General features: G+C 43.2%; 1 protein-coding gene across 4 annotated transcripts in view; it reads left to right on the forward strand.

Annotated features, from left to right (window-relative positions):
- Positions 1-14,718, forward strand: part of lmo7a (LIM domain 7a) — a 50,379-nt gene that overhangs the window by 14,219 nt on the left and 21,442 nt on the right. For all 4 annotated transcript variants that reach the window (XM_083997298.1, XM_083997297.1, XM_083997299.1 and 1 more), the window contains exons 5-9: positions 57-163; positions 8,691-8,721; positions 9,921-10,034; positions 11,078-11,351; positions 12,080-12,329. In XM_083997298.1, coding sequence (XP_083853424.1) covers positions 57-163; positions 8,691-8,721; positions 9,921-10,034; positions 11,078-11,351; positions 12,080-12,329 — 776 coding nt within the window. The remainder of the gene's footprint in view (positions 1-56; positions 164-8,690; positions 8,722-9,920; positions 10,035-11,077; positions 11,352-12,079; positions 12,330-14,718) is intronic.

The following is a 14,718-nucleotide window of genomic DNA, read 5'->3' on the forward strand; positions in this document are numbered from 1 at the left end:
TTCTGTGTGCCTCCGAAGGTGGACAACCCTCATCCTTCGCTCTGTTCTCTGTCCAGGACAACCTTAACGTCTTCCTCAGGGCCTGCGGGAAGCTTGGACTAAAAGAAGCGCAGCTCTTTCACCCCGGAGATCTTCAAGATTTATCCACAAGAGTCACAGTCAAGTGAGTATCTAGTGAGCCTTGTAAGTTTCCTTTCTACATCTGAGTTTTCTTTTCCCCCCTCAGCTTTTTTCTCTATTAAAGCCTCCATTCTTCTGCGCAGCAAGGAAGGATGATTGTTTACATGTTTCACGCACACATTAAGTGTTTCGGGGCACATGGCTTCTCATGTGAGGCATGGTGCAAGTGAAATGCAGAGGTGTTACAAGAGGTCAGAGCTATTTTCAGTGGACATGTATTCTTGTGTTGGCAAGCACCTGTTGAAGCACGGAGCTGTGTGTTTGTAATATGATGGAGAGAACGGCGGGTGAAACGAGTCCCACAAGTCAACGGAGAAAAGGAGGATGTGCAGATTGAGTGGGTCACCAATCTAATCAAATTCACTTCCTCTTGGATGGCAACTTTAACAACTTGTCTTCTCAGTTATAAAACAGCAGCGTTAGAGGCGGTAAAACAGAGAGAGAAGAGAGAAGACAGACACAGAGAGAAGTGGCATGATGTTCCACAGTGTTTATTATTTTTCAGTTGCCCTTTTCTGTATTGGCTGAGAGACATGCGGTATGTCGAACAACCTGTTCAGGTTTTTACACAGGTGTGCCTTCAGGAAGGGGGCAGGTTGCCGGTTGTTGGACTTTGATTGGACTAGCACTGGGAGGCAAATACAAATTAATGAAATAATACAAGGCGATGTCTTTAAGTGTGGATCTTTCTTTGAGTTTCTGCTTTACAAAAAAATTCCAATGATACCGCTGGACAATGCTGTCAGTAATTCCTCTGTCACACTTAACAGCCATGTCGAAACCGCCCGGTCGTCACAAAGACATTTACAGACGTAGATGCGCTGTACATGGAGCGGAATATGATACAAAATAAACAAATCTGCCTGCCTTTTATCGAGACACACCCTCTCCCACAGCAGATACGGCACTATCAGTCACAGAATGTCTGATTCACTGTCATAAATACAGAGATAATTCATTTACAAGTCTCCTGCCCTGTGTGTTTTGCCCCTATTACATAATCTTGTGGTATCATAGGGTAACTGACTAGTTTCAAAATTGTATCCACAGTGTGGGAAAAGGATACTTACACCCACATAACCAAGACTATAGTTAACCGAGGCTAAATCCGAGATATATTATTGCCAACTGCGCTTGTGAAATGCCGTGCATTTTCCAATTATGTTTGGATCAAACTTTGCAAGCATGAAATTTTAAAATACATGAATCCCATGTGCATTTTTTCTCAGCATACCACAACTCTTTAGCATGTTTGCATGCGGGGGTTTGTATCAGAGGGGGCTCGCAGTCCTATTTTTAGGACCTTGGGGTGACTTTGACAGGCTGGATTGATTGGAATGGTATCAGGACTCACGACAGAGGAGCTTTTAATAGTTTGACGTCTCCTTCTAGTACATTCTCCCCCCCACCCACTGTGTGTGTGTGTTTGTGTACGAGCATGAGAAACATAGAGTGTGGTTATCAGCTGAGGTTGCGGATTTGTCACCGCGTCTCATGCGGGGGTTTGTGAAGGGACTCGGTCCATTCATAGGAGGAGGAGGATGTGCAGTACGTAAGTTATAGTTGCTGCACTAACACTCACCTCCTGTAGCTGTTTCCTCTGTTTTTATTCATGCGTCAGTTTTGCAAAAGTCTTTGGACACAATTTTGTGGTTTTCCCAGCTGCAGTATTTATAACTCATGCAGAAAGAGAGATGGCACACAGAGAGTAACACGAGGAGATAATCCCAAACAAGACTACAGGGAACCAATGGAGTTAATTCACTGTTGCTTATCAGAAACCAGGCAAATGAGCACAGCACATACAGAGAAAGGGAGAGGGAGAGAAAGTTGTGTCTATCAGCTGTCTTTACCCCTGGTGTGTGTCCAACCTCCACTCCCTTAAACCCAGTCTGACAGGTGCTTCGCTCAGCTTCCCTGTTCTCTGTTTCAGCAGCACTGACGCTGTTGTCTTTCTCATTAACTGTTCTTGTCTACTTGGCGAAACCCACACCTACAGTTTAAAACAACCACTTGCCACTCATCTTCTACCGCTTCCTTGTCTCTTATATATACAGTATAGATATACTTGTATTCTATTGCATTTGTATTGTTTTATTTCAGTGTTTTGCTTTCCAAATTACTCTGTACCTGCCCCGGCCTGTATGGAAGGCGCAAAACAATGATAGAGTGATTAATAATAATAATTAGTTGGCTGACACATAATTAATCAGAAACTGTTTGATAACTAATTGTTTAAGTGTTTTTTAATGGTTCCAGCTTCTGTGATGTTAATATCTGCTGATCTTTGATGTCTTCTCAGTGATGGTCTGGCAAAACGAGAAAATTGAATAGGATAACAAGAAGATAAATAACATTGAAATAGCATTTAGAAAACACATTTAAAATGATATATTAATCAATGGTAAGTACATTTAAGCCACAGCTCATCTAACAGTGTTGCCGTGAAAAAGAAATGCCAGTGTGATTCAGGACTGACAGGTCTTATTGACCTACGCCTCCAAGAGAAATGCTGAATTTCACACATCGATAGTTTGTACGTGAATTGAAAGTTATTTTCAAGGCCAGTATCTTTCTTTCTTCTCACATGAGGCTGGAGTCAGATATTGGCAGAGGCGATGGTGAGAGCACAGCTTAATTCATGCTCGCCTGTGTTGCTCTGACGGCCATAAAAGATTATTGAATGTCTGTTGACCTTTGCGCTCTGCTCTCGTCATTGTATTGGCCTGGCCGCCATATGCTGTGCATGGTGCTCTATTGCCTTGTGTTGTGAAACCCGCTCTCTGATAAAGACGTTTATCAGCTGCAAACACATTCGGTATCAAATTTGTCAAATACCATGACAAACTGTTGTGATAGAGACACAGATAGGCTATAGGTTACCAGGTGATGTGTAAGATTTCCCCACGTGTCAGTGAACTGCAACCAGGTACAGTCACACTCTGAAAACCCAGAGGTGTAATAACGAGCAGACTGAATCTGATTCACCATCGGAGGTTATGATTCACCGGTTACTTTAGACCCACTCTGTCAGTGTCTAGCAGCTGCCCAGGAAATGAGGGCAGTAGAGTGCTGTGGATGAATCACAACACCTAAAATTGTTCTATTTAGTTTTATCCGCTTCCTTTAAGACCCTAAAAAAAAAAACTGCCATTTGGAAATTCAGCAGTACTGGTTGGAGGAGGAGGAGGACCACAACTCAACATGGATTTTCCTTAATGACACTAAATGTCAGTGGATTACTTTCCTCTTGACCTCTGTATGTTTAAACAAGTGCAATTTGTCACGGAGCGGACTCTCAAACAGGAACTCTGGCTCTGCAAATGGAAATTACAGTACGGGGGACCAGGGATGCACACGTCATTGTCCTGCACTGTTATACATTATGCTGTTGCACTGTAGTTACAGGGAAGCTCTGCTGCTTAATCAGCTTATTTCAGAGTGTGAACTACACGAACCTTCGATTTACTGTATATTCCTCATACTTACTGGAGATCATACAGTAGTAGGTTTAAGAGGAATTACAGCAAACTAGATCGTGCAATAAAGGGTTTATATACGGTAAATGTTGTAAAACTTAAATGCTTCCAAGAACAAGGTATGAGCAGTGGTGAAAAGAAACTCAGTACAGGTTCATGTATTTACACTTAACGAGAGTATTTCCATTTTATGCCACCTTATACATGTACATACAGTATATGTACTCCACAACATTTCAGTGACAGCTCTAGATTCATGTGACTTCACCAGAAACAAATCATCATCATTTTATAAAACATAAATCATGCCCATAACTTAAAAATGGATGGAAAATGTTTAAAACCCATGACACTTACATAGTGTCATGGATGGAGTAATGAGTATGAGTAAGTTTGAAAATAAATGACACTATACTATAAAATGATATAGTTATGTTTAATGAACTCCACCTACACACAGTTTAACTGTTAATGTCAGTGATAACAATATAAAAAAATCAAGTGTAGGCTTGTAGGCTCACATTTCTGTTTTTATTTCTTTTTTATTGGTAATTATTTGAGTACATTTGGATGCAGTACCTTAACATGAACTGAAGAACTTTGTGGTTCAACCTTTTTGGAATGTCTAAAGTAAAAAAAAAAAATCTATGTCCTTGTCTCGTTGCACTATTGGGTATGTGTCCAGTTTTTGACCTCCTTAAACTGACAGAACAAATCCCCCACTGAGATGAGTCCAAAGTCTCACTTGTTGCCGCCATTTGATTCAGCAAATTATTGACGAGGGCCGACTGCTCTACCAACTTTTGAAAAAAAGAAACTGCCCACGATCGGCATGTCCTTAAAAATTTTATTGTCTTTTAAGGAATGTCAGTCAGCCTTTCCACACAATGGAGAGGGAGGAGTGGCTCTGTGGTGTGAATACAAGATTTCGATTATGCAATGGCATCTCTGGCTGTAGATCAAACCAAATGTTTGAACTTCCTGAAGGAACGTGTTGTTTCTCCAGACAAATTTGGACAGACCCCACAGCTCGTTATCAGGATTTATTCAACACCTTCATATTGTGCTTACTGTAATGTCTTGTATATATATATTGTCTGAAATTCTCATGTCTCTAATACAGAGGAGACAAACCCAAGTGCCCCGTGTGTTAGTGTTTCGGGTGTGGTTCACTGAGCTGGCACCGCACACTGCACTGGTTCCACAGTTTAATATATGGCACCGCCGTCACTTCTTGTTACAGTGTTTTGTGAACTGTGAGCAGATTGTGAAACCAAACGAGTGATGATGGTGTACGGCCAATAAAAGTTTCTACACCATGGACACAGCCCTGGCTGTAAAAGGCCAATACAAGGGTTATATTTGTGCTTGGAGAGAGAAATGCCAGCCTCACCCTGTGTCCTCTCTCACAGAGGCTGCACTGTCTCCGATAAGTGTGACACAAGTGATGCCGACACTGTCTCACCCGGCAGCTGATTCCTTTTATTCAGACTCTCACTTTCCCATGTCTGACGACTCCTGAGAGTGTCTGGGTGTGTGTTGTGTGAATCCAAGGTATTTCATGACAATGCAAGAGCATAGATGAAGGATGTCACGTGTGTGGTGTTGGTGAATGCAGGAGAACAAGTGATCTTCATTGCAAAGGTATGCTCCCATTAGCACACACCCATTATTTTTAAAGGCTTTGAAACTGAGTTTGTTTGTGTGTTGAAGGATGAAAGGAGCAGAGCTTGCTACGGTCTTCTTGTTGTTGGTGGACGTCGGCTGTACATCTTCTGAGCCCTTCTCAGTAGACTTTGTCTTGCTATAGATCTAAACGCTCTTGCCCCTCTGACAGCACAGGGAAGTGATTGACAGAATTGGAAAGACCATTTACTGTGGCTCACGTTGAGAAGGTATTTGTCTAACATTTGAATAGTGGCTTATGTTTCTTCAGTTGTCTGTGTCTGTCGTTTCTTTTTTTTTCTCTTTTTTTGTGGTTTGTTTGACTCCTTCAAGATGAAACAAATTAGCTTAAAGATGGTCAATAATACTAATTATAATAAGGAACCTGTTATGGGAGAAGATTATATTTTTGATTTGTTTTTGTAATTCTAGTCTCATGCAGCTAATTTGGTCGGGCAGCTTGTTGTCTGATATTTTCCACATGTTTGGCATCGTGTGGTTAATGATGTGCTGCAGCAGCAGTGGTGGTGGTGGTGGTGGTTGGTTTGGGTTTGCAGAAGTATGGTGGTCTGGTCTCTTTGAGTTTCTACTGGAAATTAAAAGGAGGAGGAGGAAGATGTCACCGCCTGGTGGATGATCGGTCGCCTGTCGCCCTTTGACCTCGGCGAGTTGATGTGATGATGTGAAAGTCTATGTGAGCATGCGGAGGTTGAGGGTAATGGCTGAAATGAATGTGTTGTGGAAGTGATGAGAGCATCCTGTTAATTTGTCAAGCTGGAAGGTTTTCCTGTCAGAGCTGCGTCTACCCACCGTACAACACGTATACATTGTTTGATAGGGATCAGCGCTTTTAATGGCCCTGAACTCTTTTACTTCCTTTTTACCAACAGTTGAGGAGGGAAGCATTTGCTCGGATGCAAATTCTTTGTCCCTCGGGCTCTGAACTTCAGCACATTCAGCTTGAAATTATATAATGGAGTGTTAATTAAAGTGCTGGTATTTAATTTGATTAGATTTCCATCTGTATTTAAAAAGACATGTGGCATAAAACAAAAATATTTCTCATCTTCACCTTTGGATATGAATCTGAAACTATTTGACCTCATATATATATTACATTTCTATAGTGTTCACAATTGTCAGACACATTTTCTCTGCTTTCATTATTTGCTTCTCTGCAGGACTCACAAACACAAACTTGCTCCCTTCTCCCCCTCATCACATTATTTGATGATTTGAACTGATAATACAACTTCACAGGAGCTTTGCTCTCTGTGAAGGACTTTGTGTATCAGACTCTGGTGACGTTTTTGTCGCCGGTTGTTCTCAATCATATGAGCACTCAGCTGATTCTCGGAGGCTGCAGCAACATCCCTGAGGCTCCTGATGCCTGAAAATAGTCTTTTTTTTATTTTCTCTTCTGTTCAGCTATTACCACTAGCTATAAATGAGCATTACAAGAAGCGATGTGGTGATAGTTTTGGTACACAGCTCATTATTCTTTGGACCAAGCTAACACTGCTATAATCTTAGATTTTGTGATTGTGTTCCAAGCCACAAAAGAGAGTTTTTTTTTTTCTCTTCTCCCGCTTTTATTGGGTCCATAAATTTGCAAAATGCCAAACTGGTAAACGTCCATTTCAGTTTTCTCTGCTTGGGAATTAGACTGTTGGAAACCCCTGGTGTGATATGACGCATACTGGTGGGAAAGTTGATCTGCTTCCCGTCCAGTTAAATGTCAGTGGTGGAAGGAGAGCTCAGATATTTTACATATGTAAAAGTGCCAGAAAGAAATCAGTAAAGAAACACTCAGTTACAAGTAAAAGGTTTTTTTTTTTACCTAAGTAAAAAAGTATAAGAAATATAAATTCAAAACAGCTGAAAACTGAGAATAATCACCAAAATCTGCAGTTCCCCATCTTTGGTTACAGTAAGCAGCTGCAACAGAAACAAAACATCTGTGCACCAAACAGCAGGCAGTCACACTGTTGAACGTTGGAGTTATGTTTGTCAAGAGGCCAAAAACTCCAGCTCCAAATAATAATAACAAAGTTAAATGGTCCATTTAGCAACTGAAACCAAATATGAAATATGATGATTGATAAATACTCACGATTAAATGTCAGTGTTTTGTTCACAATATGTGTCCATGGCCAAAACAATCTGTTACCACAGGTACAAGTGCTGCAAATTCAAAACACTCTTTTTTTTCTATAATGTTTTTAATAGGGCTCTCACAGTTACTAATAGACATGGCAAAAGAGCCCTGAGTAAGAAGTTACAATCTACAGAGGCCACAAACAGTTTGTTGTGCTTAATAAGCAGTTTTAATGTGTTTAATGTAAACTTCATATAGCTGTCAGATAATAAATAAATAAAAAATAAGTAAATAAATGTACTTAGTTACTTTTTAGTTTCTGTCAATCCTGTTTTAATGGAAAGTAGGTGTTTAGCTATATTTCCCTGTCCCTCTCCCCATGACCCAAACAACCTAAGGTACCTAAAACTACTTGATTGACAGGCCGACATATGAGATGCACAGCCAACATACATGCAACACTCTTCACAGGTGCTTTGGTAACGTTGCCCGGGGGGCGGGCGGGGAGGCATGTGTTGCTATTGTGTTACCACATGATGATAGGAATGTGCAGCATGCAGGAAGGTGTGAGTCTGGCAGACCATATATCTTCCTCTGTCACTCTTATGGTTACTGTATGTACTGTGTGTGTTTATAGGCCTCTGTAAATAGACACAGGTACTCAGTCAGCACGCACGCACACACACACACACACACAGGAGAAAGGGAATAGTCGACCTGCAGGTTGAGACTCAGCTGTTTGGATCTCACAGGAGAAAGAATGAGCCGACATGTTCCTAAGAAAGTGATTTAGAGACTAACAGGTCAACTGTCAAACCCCAGAAATATGCCTGAAAAGTCTGTATGACCCTGCGTAGCTGTCTAAAGCTAAACAGTAGAGCCTTGTTCTGGGTTGTTTTTTTTCACATGTTAAATTTGCAGTTATTAGTTTTCATCATGAGTCAGAAACAAGAGCTGCTTTTGTTTTTCCTTAATGTTTTTACAATTACATGATTTTGCAATTAGTGCTAAAAAAAAAATCCCACTCTTTTTACCTGTGTTTTTTTTCCCCCTTTTTCATAAATGTGTGTTTGTTTTTTTCACCCTCTGCCTTTATGTTTGTTGTGTGAGAGTGAGTGTAGGGCTGGCAGTCGTCTGGATTGTGCTCTCAGTTTCCAGCTCTTTCACTGCCCGGCAGCGCACAGACCCAACACCCATGCCCTCTGTTCTTTTATTGTCTATTTTCTCTCATATGAATACACCTCTCTTTTCTGCTCTTTCTTTCACAGGCATCAAGAGACCAACAGAAGGCTAAAAAATGTGAGTGAAATAATATAAGCTATGTCTCATTTTCTGGGAGTTTGATTTGTTGTTGGCCAGTCATTCAGAAATTATTAAGTATAAAACATAATTTAGCTTCGATTACAGACTTCTTGGTGTGTTATTAAAGAGGATAATATATTAATTCTGCAGTTAAATTACAATAACATACATTTATATTACTTCTCAGGGGTGTGCAACAACTAATGTGTGATAATCATACAATTATGACAGTTGTGCATAAATTGCATAGGGAATGGAAAAGAAATGTGAGAGAGAACACCATACGACAAAGTTTCACACTGTGAGTGAAAGCCTTAAAGCCCTAGATCACATGAATGCCTCATACACTTATACACTGGAAATAAAAGCACTTGATAATCCCAGATGTCAACATCAAAGAAGAGATGCAAGCACATACAACACAACATTACATGACCTGACTAAAATTTGACATACTTTATGAGCTCATGAAGGGGACACGGATTTCACCTACATGTAGTGCTCCACTTGAAAAAAACAAAAAACAAACAATGCATGTGTATCTGCAAAACTAATTCCGGAAAAAGGGATTTTATTGAAAAGGAAAGATTCACTTTATCACTTTCAACTGGATTGACAAAATTACAAATCAAAAGGAGGCATTTACCTTTATTAATTATTCATTTTCATGAATTGTCTGTAAGTTCACAGTTGTAAGCCTGAGGATGTTATGTAAGTGTTTATTTGGTCAATATTTGTCCTGTAAATGTGACGTTCATAGATTTTGTTATGAATTTTTAACCCGAAGTGAAACCACTGCTGGGAACACTGCACCTCTCATTATTATCATGGTTAATCTTCTCATAAAAACCCAAAGCGCTGATGCACCAGTTTTAACCGTTTCATTTGTAATAGGAGCGGCATCATTGATTTAGGGGTGTTTGTTTGCTATAGCGCACCACATCTACCTGTCCAGGCCAATAATACACGCACACACACAGAGAGGCAGCAGCAGAGTATTCTGGATGAGCCTGGAAACAAGAGCACGGCACTGGGTGATATGACCCCTGTGTTGGGGTAGGGCTACAGCTATCATAACAATCAGCTGCTTTAGCACTGCACATCACTGAGGGGAAAAGGTGTCGCTATAATCTGCTGCTATCACTCACAGGCATGCGTGATGTGTATAATCAATTGTCTGATTTCCTCTCTTCCAGGTATTGATCACCCTTTTCTGGCTTGGTAGAAGAGCTCAGTGTGATCGTCTCTATGATGGGCCTTACCTGAACTTCAAGGCATTCGAGGGATTATTGGGCACAGCGCTATACAAGGTAAATTTCTCCAGGAAGGGCACTGAGCTGCCTTTGTCGTGAAACAAAAGCTTAATTTTTCTTTTTTTTTCTGTAGAAACCTTAGAAAGAGCATGAATGAAATCCTCTTTTACAGCCGCTGCACAGTACATTTCTGTATATCCTCCCTGGTATGTGGACTATGTGCGGAAAAATGAGTGTGATATGCGGCCGGCCTGCAAATTGCTGGCCACTAAAACCAAAGCTGTGTTAAGTCATAAATGACTCGGCCCCCCCTCGCTCTCTCTCTCTGACTCAGCTATTTTAATCATCTTTACAGCACAGCACAAAGTTCGAATATAGTTTGCATGCGAAAGTAACTGAAAGTGGCCGCCTCTGTCCTTGATGAAGCACGTTTTCTTTCCTCCCCCCCTCTACCTTCGCTCATGCCAGTGTTGAATTTGGCACTTTGCTTTCACGTAGGTTTATCCGTGGTGGTGCGCAAGGCCCTCTGTAATTCAAAAGACTACAGGGATTTTCAGTAATAGCAGTGGGTTGCTGCATGTCTTGTACGTTTAGCCACGATAATCCAAGTTCAGTGGAGCAGGGTTAGGTGGGGTTTAGTTTGTGGACTTGTATTGTCTGGGAGGATTCGGCGGATTACAGATCTGAAAATCGTTTTCTTTTACTGTGGTCGACAAGTTTTTGCTTGTTTGCAACCTGGCTAGTTAAAGGTGTCTCCGGGTGTGTGTTTATGTGCATTAACATTGTTTTCATGCAGCAAAAAACAGTCATCAAGGGTGTATACGTAGATCATCGCCCCTGTTTGTTTTGACTGAAATGACAGAGAATAGAAAACAATGAGGTTATTCCATTTAAATTGCAGCGTGCTTTTCCCCCCTTATAGACAGTGCGTATAGGAGTGGGTGTTTACAGTAAGTGAGTCTGCAAGAATGAGAGGGTCCCGACAGCTCAGACTTCACACTCCACATGGGGGATCTCTCATGCACACCACACACAGTGGAGCTAAATATTGCAATTGGCAGCCTGTTATCTGACTGCGTGTGTTTGTGCGTGTATGAAAGGCTCTGCAGGAGTCGTCCGGGCAGAAAGGCAGCAACGTCAGAGACAGCGGTTTTGGAGATAGCTGGTACTCGGAGCGAGAGGAGCTCTACCAACTGAGAGGAGGAGTTGGAGGAGTCAGAGGAGGCGGCGGCAGCAGCAGCAGCAACAGCAGCGGCATCGGCATCGGCGGCGGCGGTGGACACAGGAGAGACGACTCTCTGGACAGTTTGGACTCTCTGGGTTCCCGACCTCACAGCGTCTCCTCTGACACCACCCTTAAAGGCAGCAGCGAGGGTAGGAGATGCCGTGTAGCTCGCACCTGCACAAACACACATGAACACTAATAAAGTTTCGGCCTTTGACTTTTTTTTTTTTTTTTACCCTGCTAAAGCTTGAATTTCTAACATTTAAGACACCACAGCGTCAGTTTTACTGCAGCAGACTGTCATTAAAGTGTTCAGACTTTCCCCAAAGTGTATCACTTTATCAATATTTATAACCCAATTCATCTGTGGATAACTTCAAATATTTGAACAGGGGAAGATATGCTGCACACACAGCCAGTGAGTCCACAGTCCCGTTTATGAGAACAAACATTTATTGCCATCTAGTGGTGCATTTTTGAAAGACTTTCACTCCTTTTACCTGGACGGAGACACATAGCAACACAAAAGCTTGTGTAGAGTGAAGCGCTGGTCAGTGATCTCAGAGCCTCCCTCCCTCCCTCCCTCCATAATGAGAGGGCAGTGAGACATTCCTCAGTCATCCACACTGCCTTGTAAATGAGGAGGCCTCCACTCCCCACCCTGCACCCCTCTGTTACCCCTTCAAAGTCATGCCAGAACACACAGCACCCCCCCCACTCTTCCCTCTTCACTCCACTCTCACCCCGTTTGTCCTTTTTTTTTTTTTTGCTACTGTCCTTTTTTTTTCATTTCTTCCACCGCCTGTCTTTACACATGTTTGTCCCCTTGCTCACCCTCCACTCCTCCTCCTCCTCCTCCTTCTCCTCCATGCTCCAGGTTGTTGCAGTGACACCGAGGCAGACTCTGTCTTCAGGATGGCTGAGAACAAGGACGGCCTCAGTTACCGCCGCTCGGTGGTCATCACACCCAAGACCGCCACCCAGTTTAACCAGTTTCTGCCCACGAAAGACAAAGCCTCCGGCTACGTGCCTCCTCCACTGAGGAAGAAACGGGCCGAACGCAATGAGGACAACCGGCGCAGCTGGGCCAACCCCACAAACGCAGAGGACGAAGCCACACTCACCAGGTACTGTTAAAACACACACGACTCTGTTTATTGACGGTGCTGCGTCTCTAATCTCAGCTACATAGTGGGAAGATAGATAGATAAAGATAGATAAATACTTTATTTATCCCGAAGGAAATTCAGTTTCTCAGCTGCACAATAAACAACATCATTCAACAGCAAGATATAAAATAGTAAAAAATGAGTGCATTGAGAATAGAATAATTAAAAAACAATAAATAAATAGCCCATGGTAATAAAAATGCAGGGTTGCAGTGGAAAGTGCAAGTGCATAATAGTATGTGGGACATCATTCCCCTCCCTCCACAACAAGTTATCAGTGTTGTAGAAATGTTGGGTTCCTTCCAAAAAAAATCTGAACTTGTGTGCTAGAAGTTTACATTGTGGCTGTTTTTGACTCTGCCCTCTCCCATTACTGTCGGTGTTTGTTGTGTTGTCTGCGAATGGTCCATGGTGTTGTGTTTCATTTGTGCTGTGCTGTGGAAATGACAGCCTGAGCCTGGGTGGTGACACGACGAGGTTTTCCCCCGACTACTACTACTACGGTGACAGCCAAGTTTCCCAGAGTGCCTTGCCCGCGGATAATCTCCAGTGGGCGTATGAGTATGAAAGCGGCAGCGACTCAGACACGGACCGACCGGACCCGGATCTCGTACTGGACGACCTGGCCAGCAGACGCTTCCACAGCCCCTCCCCGGCTCCCCCCACCAACTTCGCCGTGCCCGTCAGCCCCCAGGGAGGAGGAGGGGGGCGGGCAGCGGGGGGTAGAGGTGGCCTCTGGCCCAAGGTCACTATGACTCCCAATGTTACCCCTCAGCAGAATGTGACCTGCCTCAGGTCAGAGAACTTGAAGCTACCGTGTGACTTTGATTTGCTCTGCCTGATGAGAGCGAGTGCTTCTCTCACCCTCAGTTTGCATGGTTGATCGTAACCATGAGCCTCGTCTTTTTGGCTATCATAGCGTGCTCCGTCTAACAGTGCTCTCAAGTCTTCAGTTTGTTGGTTTCTGCTTGAGTTGTGTTGAGTTTTTGCCGCAGCGCATCGTTTTTTTTCCTTTCTTTTTCCTTTTCTTTTTCTTTTGCTCCTTCTGTGTTTAATGAGCTTCGAGGAGTGATTTGAGTTGGCGGCATTGTTCCTCAAATCAATTTTTTTTTTACCAACTTTTCGCAGTTTGGTTTTTCAGCTTGCCTTGGTTTTGCTAATCTTTGTGTCATCTCATCTGATGTTGTTGTTGTTGTTGTTGTTGTTGCTCGAGGAATGTGCGTCCTCTTGTGCGTGACTGGTTTGCTTTGCACTGCTGCCGAGAAAAAAATCTTTTGACACGTGTGGTTGGCTGTCTCTCTTGAGCAGCAGCGGCAGCAGCAGCGTCGGCAGCATCAGCGACAGTAGGGGAGCGCAGACCCCCCACCAGCACCAGCACCAGCACCAGCACCAGCACGGCTCCGTGAGTGTGGACCACCGCCAGGCCGTGTCCTCAGCCAGCCTGTTCAGGGAGATTTGCGACGACTCTGAGGACGAGGACGATGACGTGGGCTATGCTGACCCCGTCCAGGACGATCTGTATACGCGTAAGATGGGTATCAAGCCGCAGCCTGCCGGCCACGTGTCTTATGACAAGTTCTTACCCAAGTTCTGGACGCCTGAAGAAGACGTTCACATACAGAAGATTAAAATGGGCTCCCAGAGGAGACCCTGGTACAAGAAGATGCAGGGCTTCAGGTGTGTGAGGGCATTCAAACACAACACATGCATGAACAATATGGCCTCCATAAGCATCCTACACACACTACATACTTCATGTTTTCAAACCAGTAATATCACAGATAAAATCTACTTTCTGCTTTTTGCATGATCTTTTCTCACTTTTCCACCTGCCACACTTGTTTCTGCTAATTTAACCTTGTAAAGAATCTGTTTTTTTCTCCTCACCCTGAATAGACTCTTATTTTTCTTTCTCTTCCCCTGCTGTTGCCTCCTGTCTCCCCCTTCTTCTTCTCCTCCTCCTCTGTCCCCCCTCTCCCCCCTCGTCCGCCCTGCTGTAGCTATAAGAAGTCGGGCTCTTCATCAGATGATTCAGACTGTGACATCAGTCCTTGGCTCTCCTCTGCCCCCTCTCCCTCCGGCCCCTCTCCCTCTCACTCCCACACACACGAGGCCCCGGCTCACACCACCCTCGTTGTGGGGAAAAGGTCGATACAGCTGCATGATTGTGACGATGAGGGAATGTTTGAGCGCAATCGGATTTTATAGGAGACGTGTGAATCTGTGAGGAGCTGCTTTCTAACGTACTAATGATAAAATCCACGGACGAGCTACCTGAGTTGCCCTAACAACACTTCCTGAAGCAGCTTGCTTGTACTGACCTTTGTAGAAAATAGGCTGTGTCTCA

Source organism: Trachurus trachurus (genome assembly GCF_905171665.1).
Source record: "Trachurus trachurus genome assembly, chromosome: 21".
NCBI classification, from domain to species: Eukaryota; Metazoa; Chordata; class Actinopteri; order Carangiformes; family Carangidae; genus Trachurus; species Trachurus trachurus.